This window comes from Molossus molossus, unplaced genomic scaffold, assembly GCF_014108415.1.
Source record: "Molossus molossus isolate mMolMol1 unplaced genomic scaffold, mMolMol1.p scaffold_m16_p_3, whole genome shotgun sequence".
Lineage (NCBI taxonomy): Eukaryota > Metazoa > Chordata > Mammalia > Chiroptera > Molossidae > Molossus > Molossus molossus.
Genome location: NW_023425366.1, coordinates 14,141,442 through 14,156,524, shown reverse-complemented (window position 1 = coordinate 14,156,524; position 15,083 = coordinate 14,141,442). Strand labels below are relative to the sequence as shown.

Genomic DNA, 15,083 nt, shown 5'->3' with positions numbered 1-15,083 from the left:
CTTTGCACAGGAAAGCTTTGCTGTCACTGTGGCTTGCATACTTGCTCTGTTGGGGCTGGAGTTTAGCCTAGGAGGCTTTGCTCAGAGCTCTTTGATGTTAAGTAGCTTGCTCAGGAAGAAGTTCTGTTCCTGGTGCTACTTTGTTGAGTCGGTAGCCTGGACAACTACTTAAAATCAGTATAGAGCTCAAAGATCAGGGCCCAGTGAGCAGGCCAGAAAGAGTGGCAGTAGAAGCAAAGAATTACGTGTTTTAAAAACCCTCAGATAACCTTGAACTGTTGGCCAGTTTGGTTCTAGAACACTGTGGGCCCAGTGAGCTGTGGACCAGGTCAAAGGCCAGTGTTCTGAGAGGCCAGCTGTGGGGTTTAGCAACAAATAAGCTAATGTGTAAGCTGGCCTTGAGGTCTTTGTAAGTTGCCTCATCTTCCCAACTTCAGATAAAACAAGAATTACATGTCAGAGTTTGGTAACCAGCTGCTATTTCATTGAGCTGTTGATGTTTCTTTTTGGGAAACCTGCTTTCTTGAGTGTTGCCACGGTGAAGGGGAAGGTATTTTACAGCGCCCGTTTAGGGGAAGACTCTGATTTGAGCCACAGTAGGGAAGGATGGGGAGCTGGGAGGACCGAGATTCTGCCTGTTAGCACTGCTGTGGCCACTGTTGTCCACTGACTGCTGTGTCTCCCCTTTGCTCCGCAGACCAATGAGTGGAACAAGAATGATGACCGGCTGCTGCAGGCCGTGGAGAATGGAGACGCGGAGAAGGTGGCATCCCTGCTGGGCAAGAAGGGGGCCAGCGCCACCAAACAGGACAGCGAGGGCAAGACTGCGTAAGCTCTAAAGATTGGTTTCTAGCCGGCCAGCTCGTGGTGCTCAGAGTGTTCTCTGGAGTCCTTAGGATCCATAGGGGACCTTCACAAGTGCTTTTAAGGGTCTTTGAGAAATGGCTGTCCCCCTACACCGTGTTAACATATATAAGAGGGTATTTCAATCTAGTTCCTTTCTCTTCAGGTTCCGAATTACACATTGGGCTTTACCTTGAACGGCTGTATTTGTTCCCAGGTATAACCAAAGATTTCACCAGAGAAGAAATAGCACCAGGATTGCAACCAATTGATGGGTGGGAAATGAATTCTTTCCTAGACTAAAAACTGGCATCAAAGAGAAAGAGTATTTTTTTTCTCATAACCCTCAAACCTTACTTTTTATATTATTATTCCTTTTTAAACCCCTTCCTTAACACAGGTCAGTAATTAATTAATTAATCCATCAGTAGCATGGATTTTGCTTTATGATTTTCCGTGTGGTACTCTGGCTTGCCATAATTAAAGCTATTTGATTAAGTGGGAGTGTGTGTTACTCTGGTAGTATAGTAGAGAGATCATTGACGTTGGAGCCAAATAGACTCTAATTTGGACTCTGTCACTTGTGGGTTCTGTAGTCCTTGAATCTCAGTGTGTTTACTCAAGTGGAGGTGGTAGTATTCAACCACATAGTATTTCTGAGTGTAAAACAAGATACTGCCGTTGGTTGAGCGCCCCAGAAGCAGGCTCTGAGACAAGAATCTGAGTGCAAGTAGTTTCTGTAGACAGTGACCCCACCGTGCACAGCAAGGGGATGAAGGAGCATATTATTGGCAGGTTAGTGCTGTGGTCAACTGGAACTCATTTTCACTGAGAACCTCTGGGAATCTGTTTAGACTTAGAGCAGGGGTGGGCCAACTATGTCCCGCTGTCTTTGTAAATAAAGTTTTATTGGAATGCAGCCAAATCCATTATCATCATTGCCCATGGCTGCATCTGCACTGCAAAGGCAGATTTGAGTAGTCAGGACATATACCGAACGGCCCACAAAGCCTAAGATACTAAGTCTGGCCTCTTACAGAAATATTTGCTTCCCCCAGAGTTACCCCACCCAGGGGGTATAGATTCCTAATCTTTTGTCCCTCCAAGACTGAGTGTTACTCTTCCTGGCCATATGCTTATGACCAGAATGAGTCCCAGAAGATACGCGGGGCGCCCACAGCTGTAGACATGGTGTGCAAGGGGCCAGCCCAGTACCCAGCCCATAGCGGGCACTGGGTGGACGATCCTTCGTCTAACCCTTCAGCTTTAGAACCACCTGGGGTGCTTTTAAAAATATCGATGCCACCCTGGCCGGCTTGGCTCAGCGGTTGGAGCATCGGCCCACGGACCAGAGAGTCCCGGGTTCGGTTCCCACTAAGGGCACATACCTTGGTTGCAGTTTTTCCCCGGCCCCAGTTGGGGTTGTGTGTGTGGCGACCGGTCAATGTGTCTCTCTCACATCGATGTTTCTCTCTCTTTCGTCCTCCCTCCCTCCCACTCTAACTGAAGATAAATGCAAAAATGTCCTCAGGTGAGGATTAAATATATATATACACACACACACACATATATGTCGATGTCATGCCCACTCCAGATGTCCTGTGTCATAAGGTCTGTGGAGAGGCCCAGGAATCCGTACGTTTAGTGTCCCGTGTGGGTTCAGCCAGACAGAACCAGCATCTAGAAACTAGATGGACTCTAGATTGAAGGATAGGTAGTGAGAATAAAGGGCAAATTTTCAGAAGATTGAGCATCACATTTTAGCAAATGTTTCCAATTAAACCCTCTTCCTGACCCCCATTGGATCCCATAGCGCAGACACCAACCCTGTTGTTGTGGGAGCCACAGGACAGTTTAAGAGCTGAGCCCTGTCTAGGACAGGCGTGTTGTTTCAGATCAGAGTTTGGTCCTCTAGGAGCTGGGTTTGTCCTTTGCCAAAGCCCCAGGATGACCCCTGCCCCCAACTTCGGTTTGACTTGACCTTTGCAGAGGCCTGTGTCTCAGGTGTGGGGCACAGGGCTCAGACTCGGCGAACCCTGACTTTGGTAGCCAGGACTCCCAGTAATGGGCGGGCTTTGTTTGTTGACTAATATGTTAAGCCTTCTTAACCTTTTGTAATTATTAGTTCTTATCCCTGTTGCATTCCAGATTAAAATTTTCTTGATAGAAGGGACTGTAACTTTACATAGCTATAATGACATCATCCGGCCCACTGCTGGGCTCGTTGAGATACTCGGAAAGTATTTGCTGAATGAGTCGGTCGACCTCTTCCCACAGCGCCACATGTGGAGTCAGAGCTATCGCGTGGCAGTGGCGGAGGCCACAGTCCGGTCCTGAGATTTTTGGTGGTAGACGCGGTGCTTTTGGATGACTTCTTGCCGCTTCCTTGGCGGTGTCCTGCTCCCTCCAGCCCAGCTTTGCGGGTGTCTACACAAAACAGCCTTTACAGCTGTGCCGGGAAAGCGGAAGATAACAGGGAACGATAGTTTTGTCCAAGACAGACCCCACTAAAAGGAAAATAAAAAACTTACATCAGCAGCTTAACCACGGTTGTGATCAGCTGAATAGTTCATACCTTTTGTTAATAAGACATTTATTATGTCAAGAGGACATGTCCAGAATGTTATTTTCTATTCTCTCTCTTTTCTTTCAATCATAGTAAAATATACATAACATAACATTTACCATTTTAACCACAATAGAGTATACATTTCTGTGGCATTGAATGGCATTTCTGTGGCACGATGGTGTACAACCATCTTCATTTTCTATTTCCAGAAGTTTTTCATCATCCCAAATGAAATTCTGTACCCAACCCCCACCCTTTCCCTGGCAATCACTAATCTGCTTTCTGTCTCTGAATGTGTCTGGCACTTCGTATAAATGGAGTCATACAGTATGGAGCCCTTTGTCTCTAGCTTCTTTACTCAGCATAATGGTTTCAAGATTGATTCTTATAACATGAATCACTTCATCGTGTTCTCTTCTAACGGTACAAATGCACAGTTACACAAAACAGCAGTTACACAAAAATCACCACCTCCATTTTGCAGGTGATTAAACCAAGGCCCACGGGATGCAGCTTTGGCTCCGTTAACTCCAGGGCATTTCTCGCACGTCTATCTTTGCACGTGCAAACCTACCAGTTTTCCCTTCGATGACACGTATGTGGAAAGTTAGAACCGTATGAAAAAGGGAGGGAGGCCCTGGCTGATTTGGCTCAGCAGTTAGAGCACCGGCCTGCGGTCCAGAGAGACCCAGGTTTAGTTCCTGCTAAGGGCGTGTACCTCGGTTGCAATTTGTCCCCGACCCTGGTTGGTCGTGTAGGTGGCAGCCACTCGATGTGTCCCTTTCACGTCGATGTTTCTCTCTCTCTCTCCCTTTCTCTCCCTCCCACTCTATCTGAACAAAAAATGGAAAAATGTCCTCGGGTGAGGATAAAAAAAAGAAAAAAAAGAAAAAGGAGGAAGAAGATGTTTATTTTTTTAGTGCATGATTTCCCATAAACTAATCACCTGTTAACATTTACTTTTTCTGCTTGGAATATTGAGGATTAAAGTTATGAACTGACAACTACAAGAATTTAATTTTTAAAGGCACCACGGAATCAAACCTACCTGGCTTCATACTTCCTTTCGCATCAAATGGTCTCTGTATGCAGAACGAGAGGGGCTGTCGCAGGAGCCATCTCTCCCGTCCTCCTGGCTTCATGCGATGACCACGGCCGAGGTTCTCCATAGCAGTGGGCCCCAGGAGGGTTCCCTTGGCTCAGCCTTCTCCCCGCTGCGCGTCTACGCTTCTGCATTTGCGTTAGTGCAGTCCGTGCATTCCTGCCCGAGTGTGTGTGTCTCCCTCACACTTGCAGATTTTTCTCCAGCTGTGAAGGCTTTGCTGTTGCTGTTCGTGTTCTTTCCACGTGCAGTGGTTTGGAGGGATTCTGAATCCATGACGGGCCAGCCCAGCATGCCCCTCTGCAGGAGCTCTTGCCCCCGCCCCGTGGAGCCTGCACGGCCAGCATTTTGTTGGGACGTGTACGCCATGTTTTGCATTTGTCTCCAAAGGGCAAGGCCAGGTCACACACTTGAAAGTTAGGTCCTTGAGAGTACTTGGCCTCATTCTCTGCCTGCTTGTTCGGGTTTACCCTTTGATTTATCCACCTTCATGTCAGAATCAGGATGGAGGCTTGTTTTCTAGAGCTTTTATGATAACCTAGTTTGCTAGTTGGCTCAGCCGTGCAGTGTTTCTGTGTTGCCTGACAGCCTGGAGGCCTGCTCTGGGCTTTCAAGGGCCCATTGAATGTGGGCTGGATGCTCTCTCGCACTGGGCTCCTAGTGGAGGTGGGGCAGTCCGCTCCCGGCCCTCCCCTCATGTAAGAAGGTCCAGATGTCTGCCCAGCTTCTGTGTCCGGTCCACAATGCCTTCCTCTCTGATGTTCTCAGTCCTTTTGTGATTTTCCTTCTCTTTGAACTACTACAGTCTTTGTTTAGAATTTTGTGTATTTTCTTATATTGAAAGTACAGGAGCAACAGCAGAAAAGACTTGACAGCTTAAGAAACACCTTTGTTACCCTGGCCAGTTTGGCTCAGCAGTTAGAGCGTCGGCCTGCGGTCCAGAGAGACCCGGGTTCGGTTCCCGCTAAGGCACGTATACTTCGGTTGCAGTTTGTCCCCGGCCCTGGTTGGGTTGTGTGGGTGGCAGCCACTCACTGTGTCCCTTTCATGTCGATATTTCTCTCTCTCTTCCTCCCTCTCTCCCTCCCGCTCTATCTGAAGATGAATGCAAAAATGTTCTCGGGTGAGGATTAAAAAAAAGGAAACTCCTTTGTTTTCTGAAAGACTTGACTCCCTAACAACACAGTAAGCTCGCCGAGGACAAGGATTGTGTGACTTTTGTGGTTGTGTTGGTCTTTTCCACTATTCCAAGCACAGAAGAGGCAGTTGGTCAGAATTTGTAGGAGTGACTAATCAGGATGGGTCTCATGGAGAAAACGTACTTTTTGCTAGTAAAAATCTCTTGGGTAAACTCGTTAGGGGTGCATTAGCTTGGGGTTCAAGAGGAAAAGAGCTGCCCTGGTGAATGTCACCACCTGACACCCCGCTCCCCAAGCTTCCACTGCAAGCTGAATAGAAAAATACTCAGCCTTTACTACCTAAATACCAGGTGACCCAGGAAGTCCCAGGAACGAGGCGGCAAGGGCAGCCATCTCCGCAGACATTCTCCAGAAGCCTCACAGCCCAAGGCCAACAACCAGATGGGTGGTGTGGTAATTCTTCTTACTTCTCCGTTTCTTCCTGGAGTGTTTCATTTCGGGATAGATAAGAAACCTTGTCTGAAAAATGTCTTCCTCTAAAACTGATCAAAGAAGGGTTAAAAAAGAGCGCAAACAACTGAATGGCTGGAATTCACTTAGGAACAAGTCGGAGAGGGGGGCTGTCCTGGGTTGGAGGGGAACCGGACGGAGCCGGGCAGAGAGCTGCAGCTGCAGCCGTGTTTATGGAGTCAGGCTGGGCTCCTCTCCGGTGGAGGTGAGGAAGTGAGAGGGCGCCCTTGCCTTAAACCCCTTGCCATGGAACACGCTAATTGTTTCAAGATGGTTTCCCCTGCGTTTGGTGTGCATTTAATTAAAGTTCTATGTGTTTGTCTTGGGAACAACCAGACTAAATAAAGTCACTGCTGGGACGGTAGTATTAGAAGAAATACCACCCAAGCATGTATGTACAGACAGACAGATGCAGTCTGCATGGATAGCCCATGTTTCAGAAACCCGATCTTCTTGGCGTTGAAAGCAAGAACCTGTGCAAGTATTTTTAGATGACTCCGTGGAACTTAACTATAACATAGGGAAGGGAGTCCTTGAATTCTGCAAATCATATGATTGGGGGTTTTTCTGTCTGGGGGCTTGTTGAACTTGGTCTGTTGCTATTTTCTCAGAGAAGGATGTATTAGATATCTTATACCAGCAGTTTAATCTTAGAAATCAAGTCAGTTTGGCTGCCAAATTAATTCACCTAAAAGTACTACAGACTCTGTGTGATCACAGCCTCCATCCGTGCAGAGTCCCCTCCCAGGCACCCTGTCTTTCCTAAAACCTGTTGATATTTGACAGAGGGGTAAACAGAAGGATGCAATTGCTGTTACAGCATAGCCACTCTGGTTTGGGTCACGGGGGTTTTGGAAGGTCATGAACCTCTGCTTCTACCTCGCCCATGTTTGTTTCACTCATCTCCCAGTTGGGAGGCACTCCCTGCATCTGAAATGTTCCGAACTCCGGCAAGCACGTGCCAGGGAAGGAGAAACGTGGTCCTTGCCTGTAAGATGCAAAGCGTCTAGCAGAGAAGACAAGACTGATGGAAGTGAATGCTTACGTGCTAAACTGTGAAATACTCAATTGAAGGAGTTCAAGACGGGGAGAGGCGGCGGCCAGTGCAGTAGCTAAGACCCGCTTCATGTGAGGTGGCCTTGGAGGACGGGTCCGAAGGGTCTGGGTGGGTACTGGGGAGGACAGTGTCGGTGCCGGCAGCAGCATGAGGCCGTCCCAACTGACAGGAAAAGTGGGGCCACTGTTTCCTTCTCTTTCTGAAGAGCTGTGATGGCAGTTCCGGTTCAGGGCCCACTGGACACCAGCTCAGTGGTTCTCAACTGGCTCCCATTAGAACCACCTGGACAGCTTTGGAAAACACGGGCGTCACCCTCAGAGATACCTATGCTGTTAGCGTGGGGTGCAATCTGGGCGTGAGGCACCCAGGTGATTTGAATGGTCAGCCCAAACTGAGAACCACTGCTCCAGACCCCCCCCCCCCAGTGAGACCCCAGTTTCCCAGCCTGAAGCTTCCTATAGGTTTATCCCCTGGTGGCCTACAGGTGGGCTAAGGAAGGCCCAGGGAGCCAGTGCGCGCACGCGTGTGTGCGTGTGTGTGTGTGTGTGTATGTGATGCTTGTACACAAAACGAAATTAAAATGAAAGGTAAATTTGGGCTTAAAGTAAATGATGTTAAAATAATATAATTCACAAGCTTTTTAAAAGGAAATAGTGTTTATGTTGAAGCTGAGCAGATCTTATTGCAAAACTGTGCTTTGGAAGGAAGATTTGTAATCAGAGAAGTGGTCCAAATCGATGAGAAGTGACTGGGAAATTAAAAGCTACCCTGATAGCCCGGCTGTGTGGCTCAGTGGGTTGAGCGTTGTTCTCAATCCACCGAGAGGGCCTGGTTCCGATGCTGGTCAGGGCACATGCCTGGGTCGTGGGCTTGATCCTCAGTAGGGGTGTGCAGGAGGCAGCCAGTCGATGTTTCTCTCTCATATTAATGTTTCTCTCTCTCTCTCTCTTCAAAAAATCAGTTTAAAAATAAAAGAGCTATACCGATAAAGTATTGGTGGGGTCACAGGATTTTTCATTTTGAAACTAGTTTCCAAGCTAGACTAAGTATGTGGAGGACGGAGGATTTTGGACACTCATGAATCACTGTTGTTCAGAGCTGAAGCCATCTGCCTCTGCCCCTCCCTCCGGTCCCCTGGCTGTGCCCTCCGCCGGCTGGACCTGCTCCCGCGTGCAGGGGTCAGGGGAGCCTGGGAAACGGAGTCATTTGCTGTGACAGAGAGCAGAGCACGGGCAGATGGGCGTGGATCCCGGCGCACAGGCGTGACCTCCACTCAGTCCGCCCCACAGGAGAGGGCACCTGGAGCAGGAGGTTCTCACGCTGACAGCGTCCGGACAGTTCAAGGGTCGAGGCACATAAGATTACTTAACACATGCCTGTCCTTAGCACATGCCTTCCATAATGCCACCAGCGCCACCCATCCCGCCAGGCCCTGCGTATCATTCAAGTCCCAGCTGGCCCTGTCTTGCACCGAAGCCCTTTCTGGTTTCCACAGTGACTGAGCGCATTCTCACCACTGCCCCCTCAACCATCAGCTTTGACGGGTCTTGGTTACCTGTGTCTTTATCTCATCCCTCTTATTAGATTGTCTGGGTTAGAGCTCTGTCCCATGCAATTAATGAGAAAGGAATGGTTATGAATCATGTTAAAACCGAGTGCCCCCGCCCTGGCCAGTTTGGCTCAGCGGTTGGAGCGTTGGCCCTCGGGCCAGAGATCCCGGGTTTGGTTCCCGGTAAGGGCACGTACCTCGGTTGCAGTTTGTCCCCGGCCCCTTTTGGGGTCGTGTGGGTGACAGCCACTCGATGTGTCTCTCTCATGTCGATGTTCCTCTCTCTCTCTCTTTCCTCCCTCTCTCCCTCCTCTCTATCTGAAGATAAATGCAAGAATGTCCTCGGGTGAGGATAAAAAACAAACAAAAACAAAAAAGAAAACCAAGTGCCCCAATCCTGGGCGAGGGACTTTCCTATGTGTCATTGATTCAGTAAGAACCCTCGTTCATTCTTTCACCCATTTTAAAGGCCTGTCAGTGTCCCCTTGGCATTTCTCATCTGATGCTCTCAGCCACCCTGGAGTAATTCCTGAAGGAGAAAGCGCGGATTAACAAGGTTTGGGAATTAGTACAAAATACCTGTTCTCGGCTCTAGGTTCTGCTGTCTGAGGGTCTGTCACGACCACAAGAGACAGACCATCTGCTTGAAGGGAGATTTCCTCACACCCAAGTCCTATTTCCAAATTGTGTTTAGGAAGCCAAGCCATCCTCACAAGCTAGCGCTCAGTTTAAATGTCGTGGGGTTTCTTAGCTCGGAATATGCGATCTTTCATCCACGTCTCCTCCCTCCAGTCCTCCGGAGATCTCTGTCCCCGGCAAGGAGCCCTGTGGGTTCAGGGCACCCCGTGAGCACTTCAAGGACAGCAGTCCTATTTTTAACAGCCTTTATTTTCTTTTGTGCCAGCCACCTTTGATTATATCTATCTGGAACATTTAGCAGCAAAAAGCAACCAATGTTCCCATTTCTCAAACTTTGTGCCACATCACTTCCTCGCAAAAGCACTGACGGAGTCTCTGCTTTTGAAATAGCGAAAAACCAGACAGCCACACTGCCTCTCTGCCCAGGGGCCTTTCTCCCTGGGCTGTTCGGGTTGATCCCCACTGCAGAGTGGGGTTTTGTTTTCCACGCCTTTTATAACTAGAAGGCATTAGACAGCATGTACTGCCTTCCTTCCTTAGGTTATCATCTGAAGTGGGAATTCAGATCCTTCAGCATTAAGGGTTGTCCCGCTGAACTATTTGGTGTGGACTGAGCCTCACTGAAGCTCAGTGACTTCATTAGAATTTAGATGTTGCATCAAATAAGTGCCGTAAAAAAAACAGCAGGCTAGGTTGGAAGCACAGACTTTGAAAACTGATATGGCCCGATGAGTAAACCAAGGCCAGTGAATTTGGGCGACTCTGTGGTCACATACTCGGGGATGGCAGAGCCGAGACCGACACCAAAGGATACGGACTTTTCGTTCCTGCTTCTTCCTACTGTGCTGTTGGTTGTAGAGGTGGAACCTGCATCAGAATCACTGGGGGGCTTGTTGGAACAGTTGCTGGGTCCACCCCGTCTGGGCAGGAGCCTCAGAATGTGCATTCCTAAGCAGGTCCTCGATGCTGCTGGTCTGGGGACCACACTTTGAGAACGACTGTATGATGTTGGGAAGCAAACCAAGCCCATAATGACGCAAAGGACACAGCTTCTCCCTTAAGAACTCTACTGGAACCCAGGAAATACATAGTTGCACTGGTTTGTGGGTGGGCCGTGGTTTAAAGAAACTCAGAATAGAAACTTGAGACTAAAAAGGCAAAATCAAAAGTCAAGATTTGCATTATAAAAGAAAATCGCTTCTGACTGCTGGGGAAATGGAAGTAGGTAAGAGGAAGTCTGCCTTCGCGGGACATACCATCCGATGGGGCGCGCAGACCGCGAGTGCATGCCCTGCTCGTGTAACGTCAGGTACGGTATAGAGAAGGCAGCGGCCAGGGGCCACTCCGAGTGCACTGGGGGAAGCAAGGCCTTCTGAGAGACCCCCGCATGTGAGCGGATTCCTGAAATAAACAAACGAGGGCTGAGCCGTGCACTTTCCTGGAACTGTCGTCTTGGTGGAGGGAACAGCAAGGCCAAGGCCCAGAGGTGGGAGGGTTTGCGACGTGGATGGAGAGAGCTGGCGGGGGGGTGGGGGGGGCAGGTGGGAGCCTGCGGGCCATGGGGTGGACTGGGGGTTAAATCCTAATTCTAAGTACTTCATTCCCTGATTTGTTTTAACATGATTTAATATCATTTTCTCCCCTCCAGAACAATGTCTTACAAGAGGAATGCAGTTAATGTATAGGTGATTTTAGGTGTTTGGGAAATGCTGGCTCTCTCAAGGGGTTATGGGAAGCTGGTGATTGGCATGACCTCAGTGGCCCCTCTCTCGGAAAGAAAGGACTTTTAAAAGGAAAGGAGGGAGACATAGGTCCATTCAGGAAAAACTGCTCTGAGTCCGAGCAGGAATTTGAGTCCTGACCTTTTACACATTTCCTGACCTCTCTGAGCCTCAGTGTCTGCATCTGTGAAATGAGGGCGTCAGACTAGTTTATCCTTCTGGAACCTTCTATCACTCCTGCAGTCTGGGTGTGGCTAGTCCCGGTAGGGTGTGGTGTGTGGGCATCTGTTGGCGCGGGCATGGTGGTTTGCTTGCTTTGAGGGGCGACATGGGTGCAGAGTGGGAGGGACCGAGAACGCCGTCGTGGCCAGCCTCGTGGTATCGGGGGCCAGGTGGGAAGGGGAGAAGAAGTTTGGTTTGAGGGGAATTCTGTGGATGAACAGGCCTGCAGAATCGGAGTCTTGAAAAGGGGCCTGTGAGTTCGCTCTTCCTCCGCCCCTGTGTTTCTCCGGCCAACTGCCGCCTCTCGCTCTGCAAGGGGGCAGGGCCTCTCCGGCCGCCGCTCCTGGGCTTGTCAGCAGTGGCAGTTCAGGTCCCCTTCGGGCGAAGAGCCCCGAACAGCGTGCCAGCCCTGTCCCGGGGCATTTATTTCGGGAAGGTTTGCACAGCGGCTGAGTGGTTGGTAGGAAATGAAGCCTCTGTCGCAGGCTGTTGTCTCGGCGCTCGGATTACATTCCTGCCCGTTTGAGAGCCCAGGACGCCCGCGTCTGCCCGGTGAGGAGCCAGTGTTCGGTGTTTGGCCAGAGGCTTTCATTTTTCCAGTTTAAACTTTGTTTTTTAAAGAGCAGCCCAGGCAGTCAGTCCTATTCCATTCCGTTTCGCAGCCCGCAGAGTGATTTAACAGATGGCCTGGCGCGGTGGAGGCCCGGCTCTGCAGGCGGGGTGCCCAGGTTGGAACCCCGGCTCCCCTGCCGTCAGTGCTGGGACTTCAGACAAAGTTCCCAAACTTCTGTGCCTCAGTGTCCTCCTCTGTAAAATGGGGATGATAACAGTGACCCCTCCCCTAGGTTTGCTGGGGTTACAGTTAAGTCAAAACTATTGCATTGTGTTCTAATTAGGTACGCTGCTTTTATTATTGATGATGTTGTTATTTAATTTCCTTGAACATGGTGTAGCCAGGTGAAGTACCTCAGCCACGATGGTAAAGCGACAAGGGAGCGAAGCCAGCCATGGTACCCAGCCTGCAAGGCCACTCACCGGCCTCTGCGGCCTCTCCCACTGCCTGCCACCCAGCTGCTGTGTCCGGGGGCCAGGGGGGTGGGGAGATTGGGAGCCACAAAACTCTTAAGTGCAGAAACCTTGGGAACTTTCCAGGTGACAAAAGCAGAGAGAGTCCACCAGCAGTAAGCACTGCAGGGATCAAAGGAGCATTCTGTGACCCTCCAGGCCGCTCTGTGTCCTTTCCGCACATCCCCGTTGAAGGGCCCGCCGAACTTTATAAGCAAAGCTCAGCATTCCCTGTTGTAACGAAACTTAAAACGGCGTAGAGCCCTTTCTCGTGTGGAACCCCTCCACGAGATTGTCTTTGAGGCTAAGGGGATTCTCTTTTCAAAAGAACTTTGGAACAGTGGGTGCCTGGTAAGAATGCTCGCGCGGGGTTCTCATCATCCACGTAGGGCTTCTCCAAAGTCCCTGCCCACGTTCGTCGGCTGGGACACCTGCAGATGCAGCTGTCGATTCTGTCATTGTGGGGCGGGGACTGAGAACAGTGTTTCTAGCGGGCTCCTAGTCCACGGTACTCCGAGAGGGCAGGACCGAAGCCACTGCAGTACTGTCACTTGAAGAGTAGGGGAATCTGGAGAGCTACCCTGCTAGGTGCCTGGACAGGGACCCGCGTGCCTGTCTCTGGGCCTGGGCTTAGCGGAGTGGATAAAAGGCTGTATTCCCCTCCCTCCTCCACGGAATGCTTGACCTGTCTGGATGCAGAGATAAGCAAGTCTCCCGTGAGATATATTGCTGTATGGACTCGAGTACCATTTCTTGTCTTGAGAAGGGAAGACCACACTTTCAATAAGGGGTAGAAGCCCACGTAGAGACAAAGCCAGAGGAATTCTAAATTCGTTTTGCATGCGCTCCTTTATGTTTTTCTAAGGGGAAATTTCAGCTGTTAATGAACTGAAATAACCTCAAAGGGTTCATTAAGAAAGACTCTGGAAAATGGAGGTTGTAATTAAAATTCTCATCTCTTCAATTAAAACCTGCCAGACAATAACCAGTGTGGGCTGGGCTGTGGAGACACGGGGGCCCTTCTACCTGGTTGCTGGGCTGCGAATGATGTGGCGGCCTCAGAAAATCGTTCGGCAATTTCTCGCAGTTAAACGTGTTACTGGGCGACCCGGCAATTCCACTCCTGGGTGTATACCCACTAGAATTTAAAACACACAAGCACTTGTGCACTCATGTTTTAGCAGCATTTTACATAATAACCCAAAAGTATGAACAACCCAAATGACCGTAACCGATGAATGGATAAACAAAATGTGACATATCCATACAGTGAGATATTTTTAAGGAAAGTTTTGCTCAATGGTTAGAGCGTCGGCCCGCGGTCCAGAGAGATCCGGGTTTGGTTCCCGCTAAGAGCACGTACCTCGGTTGCAGTTTGTCCCCAGCCCTGGTTGGTCGTGCAGGTGGCAGCCACTCGATGTGTCCCTTTCACGTCGATGTTTCTCTCTCTTCTTCTCTCTCCCTCCCGCTCTATCTGAACAAAAAATGAAAAAATGTCCGGGAGTGAGAATAAAAAAAAGAATGAAGTACTGATACACACTACAACATGGGTGAGCCTTGAAAACATGCCAAAGGAAAGAAGCTAAACACAAACGACCATGTACTATATGATGCCATCATTCTTTTTTAGTATGTTTTTATTGACTTTTGAGAGAGAGAGAGAGAGAGAGAGAGAGAGAGAAACATCGATGTGAGAGAGAAACATCCATCGCCTGCCTCCTGCACTCCCCCTACCGGGGAAGGAGCCTACAACCCGGGCATGTGCCCTGACCATCCTGGGACCTCTCAGTCCATGGGACTGATGCTCAGTCCACTGAGCCACACCGGCCGGACGACAATCTCACCCAGTTTTGAACCATGACTTTATCTTCCATCCTCCTACTGAGAGCTGAGATCCACGAGGGCAGGGAGCGTGTTGTGTTCACCACACATTTCTCAGCACCATAGATCAGCATCTGGCACAGCAACACCCTAGTCTCAGAGCAGACATAGGAGTGAGTGGATATATTTAGCTATAGCAGTACTTATAAAAATATACAACTATAGAAATATCAAAATTATCCCATACTTGGGTTAGTTTCAATACCCTAGAACAGTGGTTCTCAACCTTCCTAATGCCACGACCCTTTAATACAGCTCCTCATGTTGTGGTGACCCCCAACTATAAAATTATTTTTGTTGCTACTTCATAACTGTAATTTTGCTACTGTTATGTCTTAGGCGACCCCTGTGAAAGGGTTGTTCAACCTCCAAAGGGGTCGCAACCCACAGGTTGAGAACCGCTGCCCTAGAATTAACATTGTCAAGAATAGTATCTTTGTTTTAGGGTGGGGAGCATTCATCAACCTGCTACTTTGTCTCCCCCATGTCACCTCGGTCCGCAGACACTACATAGAGGTGTATTCTTTCACCAGTTATCCAGGGCGCAGGCCACTAAGGCCACTGACCATGCTCTTTCTGAGTTGTTGCTGACCTGGGACACCATCTACTCCCTAAGCCTGAAGGAGCCTCACAGATGCCTGCCTGCCATCCAGACGGGGTGGCCCCTGCCCATCTGTCATCAGGACTGTCACCACTGATGATGCCTACATTTAGCAGTCACTACGTAAGAAAGAAAACCTACTTGCTGTCATCTGCAAACCCAGGTCCTGTCACTGATTAACCATG

At 49.4% G+C, this 15,083-nt stretch overlaps 1 protein-coding gene across 3 annotated transcripts in view; it reads left to right on the top strand.

Annotated features, from left to right (window-relative positions):
• The window catches only part of RAI14 (retinoic acid induced 14), a 120,902-nt gene that overhangs the window by 62,604 nt on the left and 43,215 nt on the right, over window positions 1-15,083 (top strand). For 2 of the 3 annotated variants that reach the window (XM_036280630.1, XM_036280629.1), the window contains exon 2: window positions 698-828. In XM_036280630.1, coding sequence (XP_036136523.1) covers window positions 698-828 — 131 coding nt within the window. Of the gene's footprint in view, window positions 1-697; window positions 829-11,851; window positions 11,904-15,083 lie in introns of those variants that run through there. The other variant, XM_036280631.1, reaches the window with a different exon arrangement.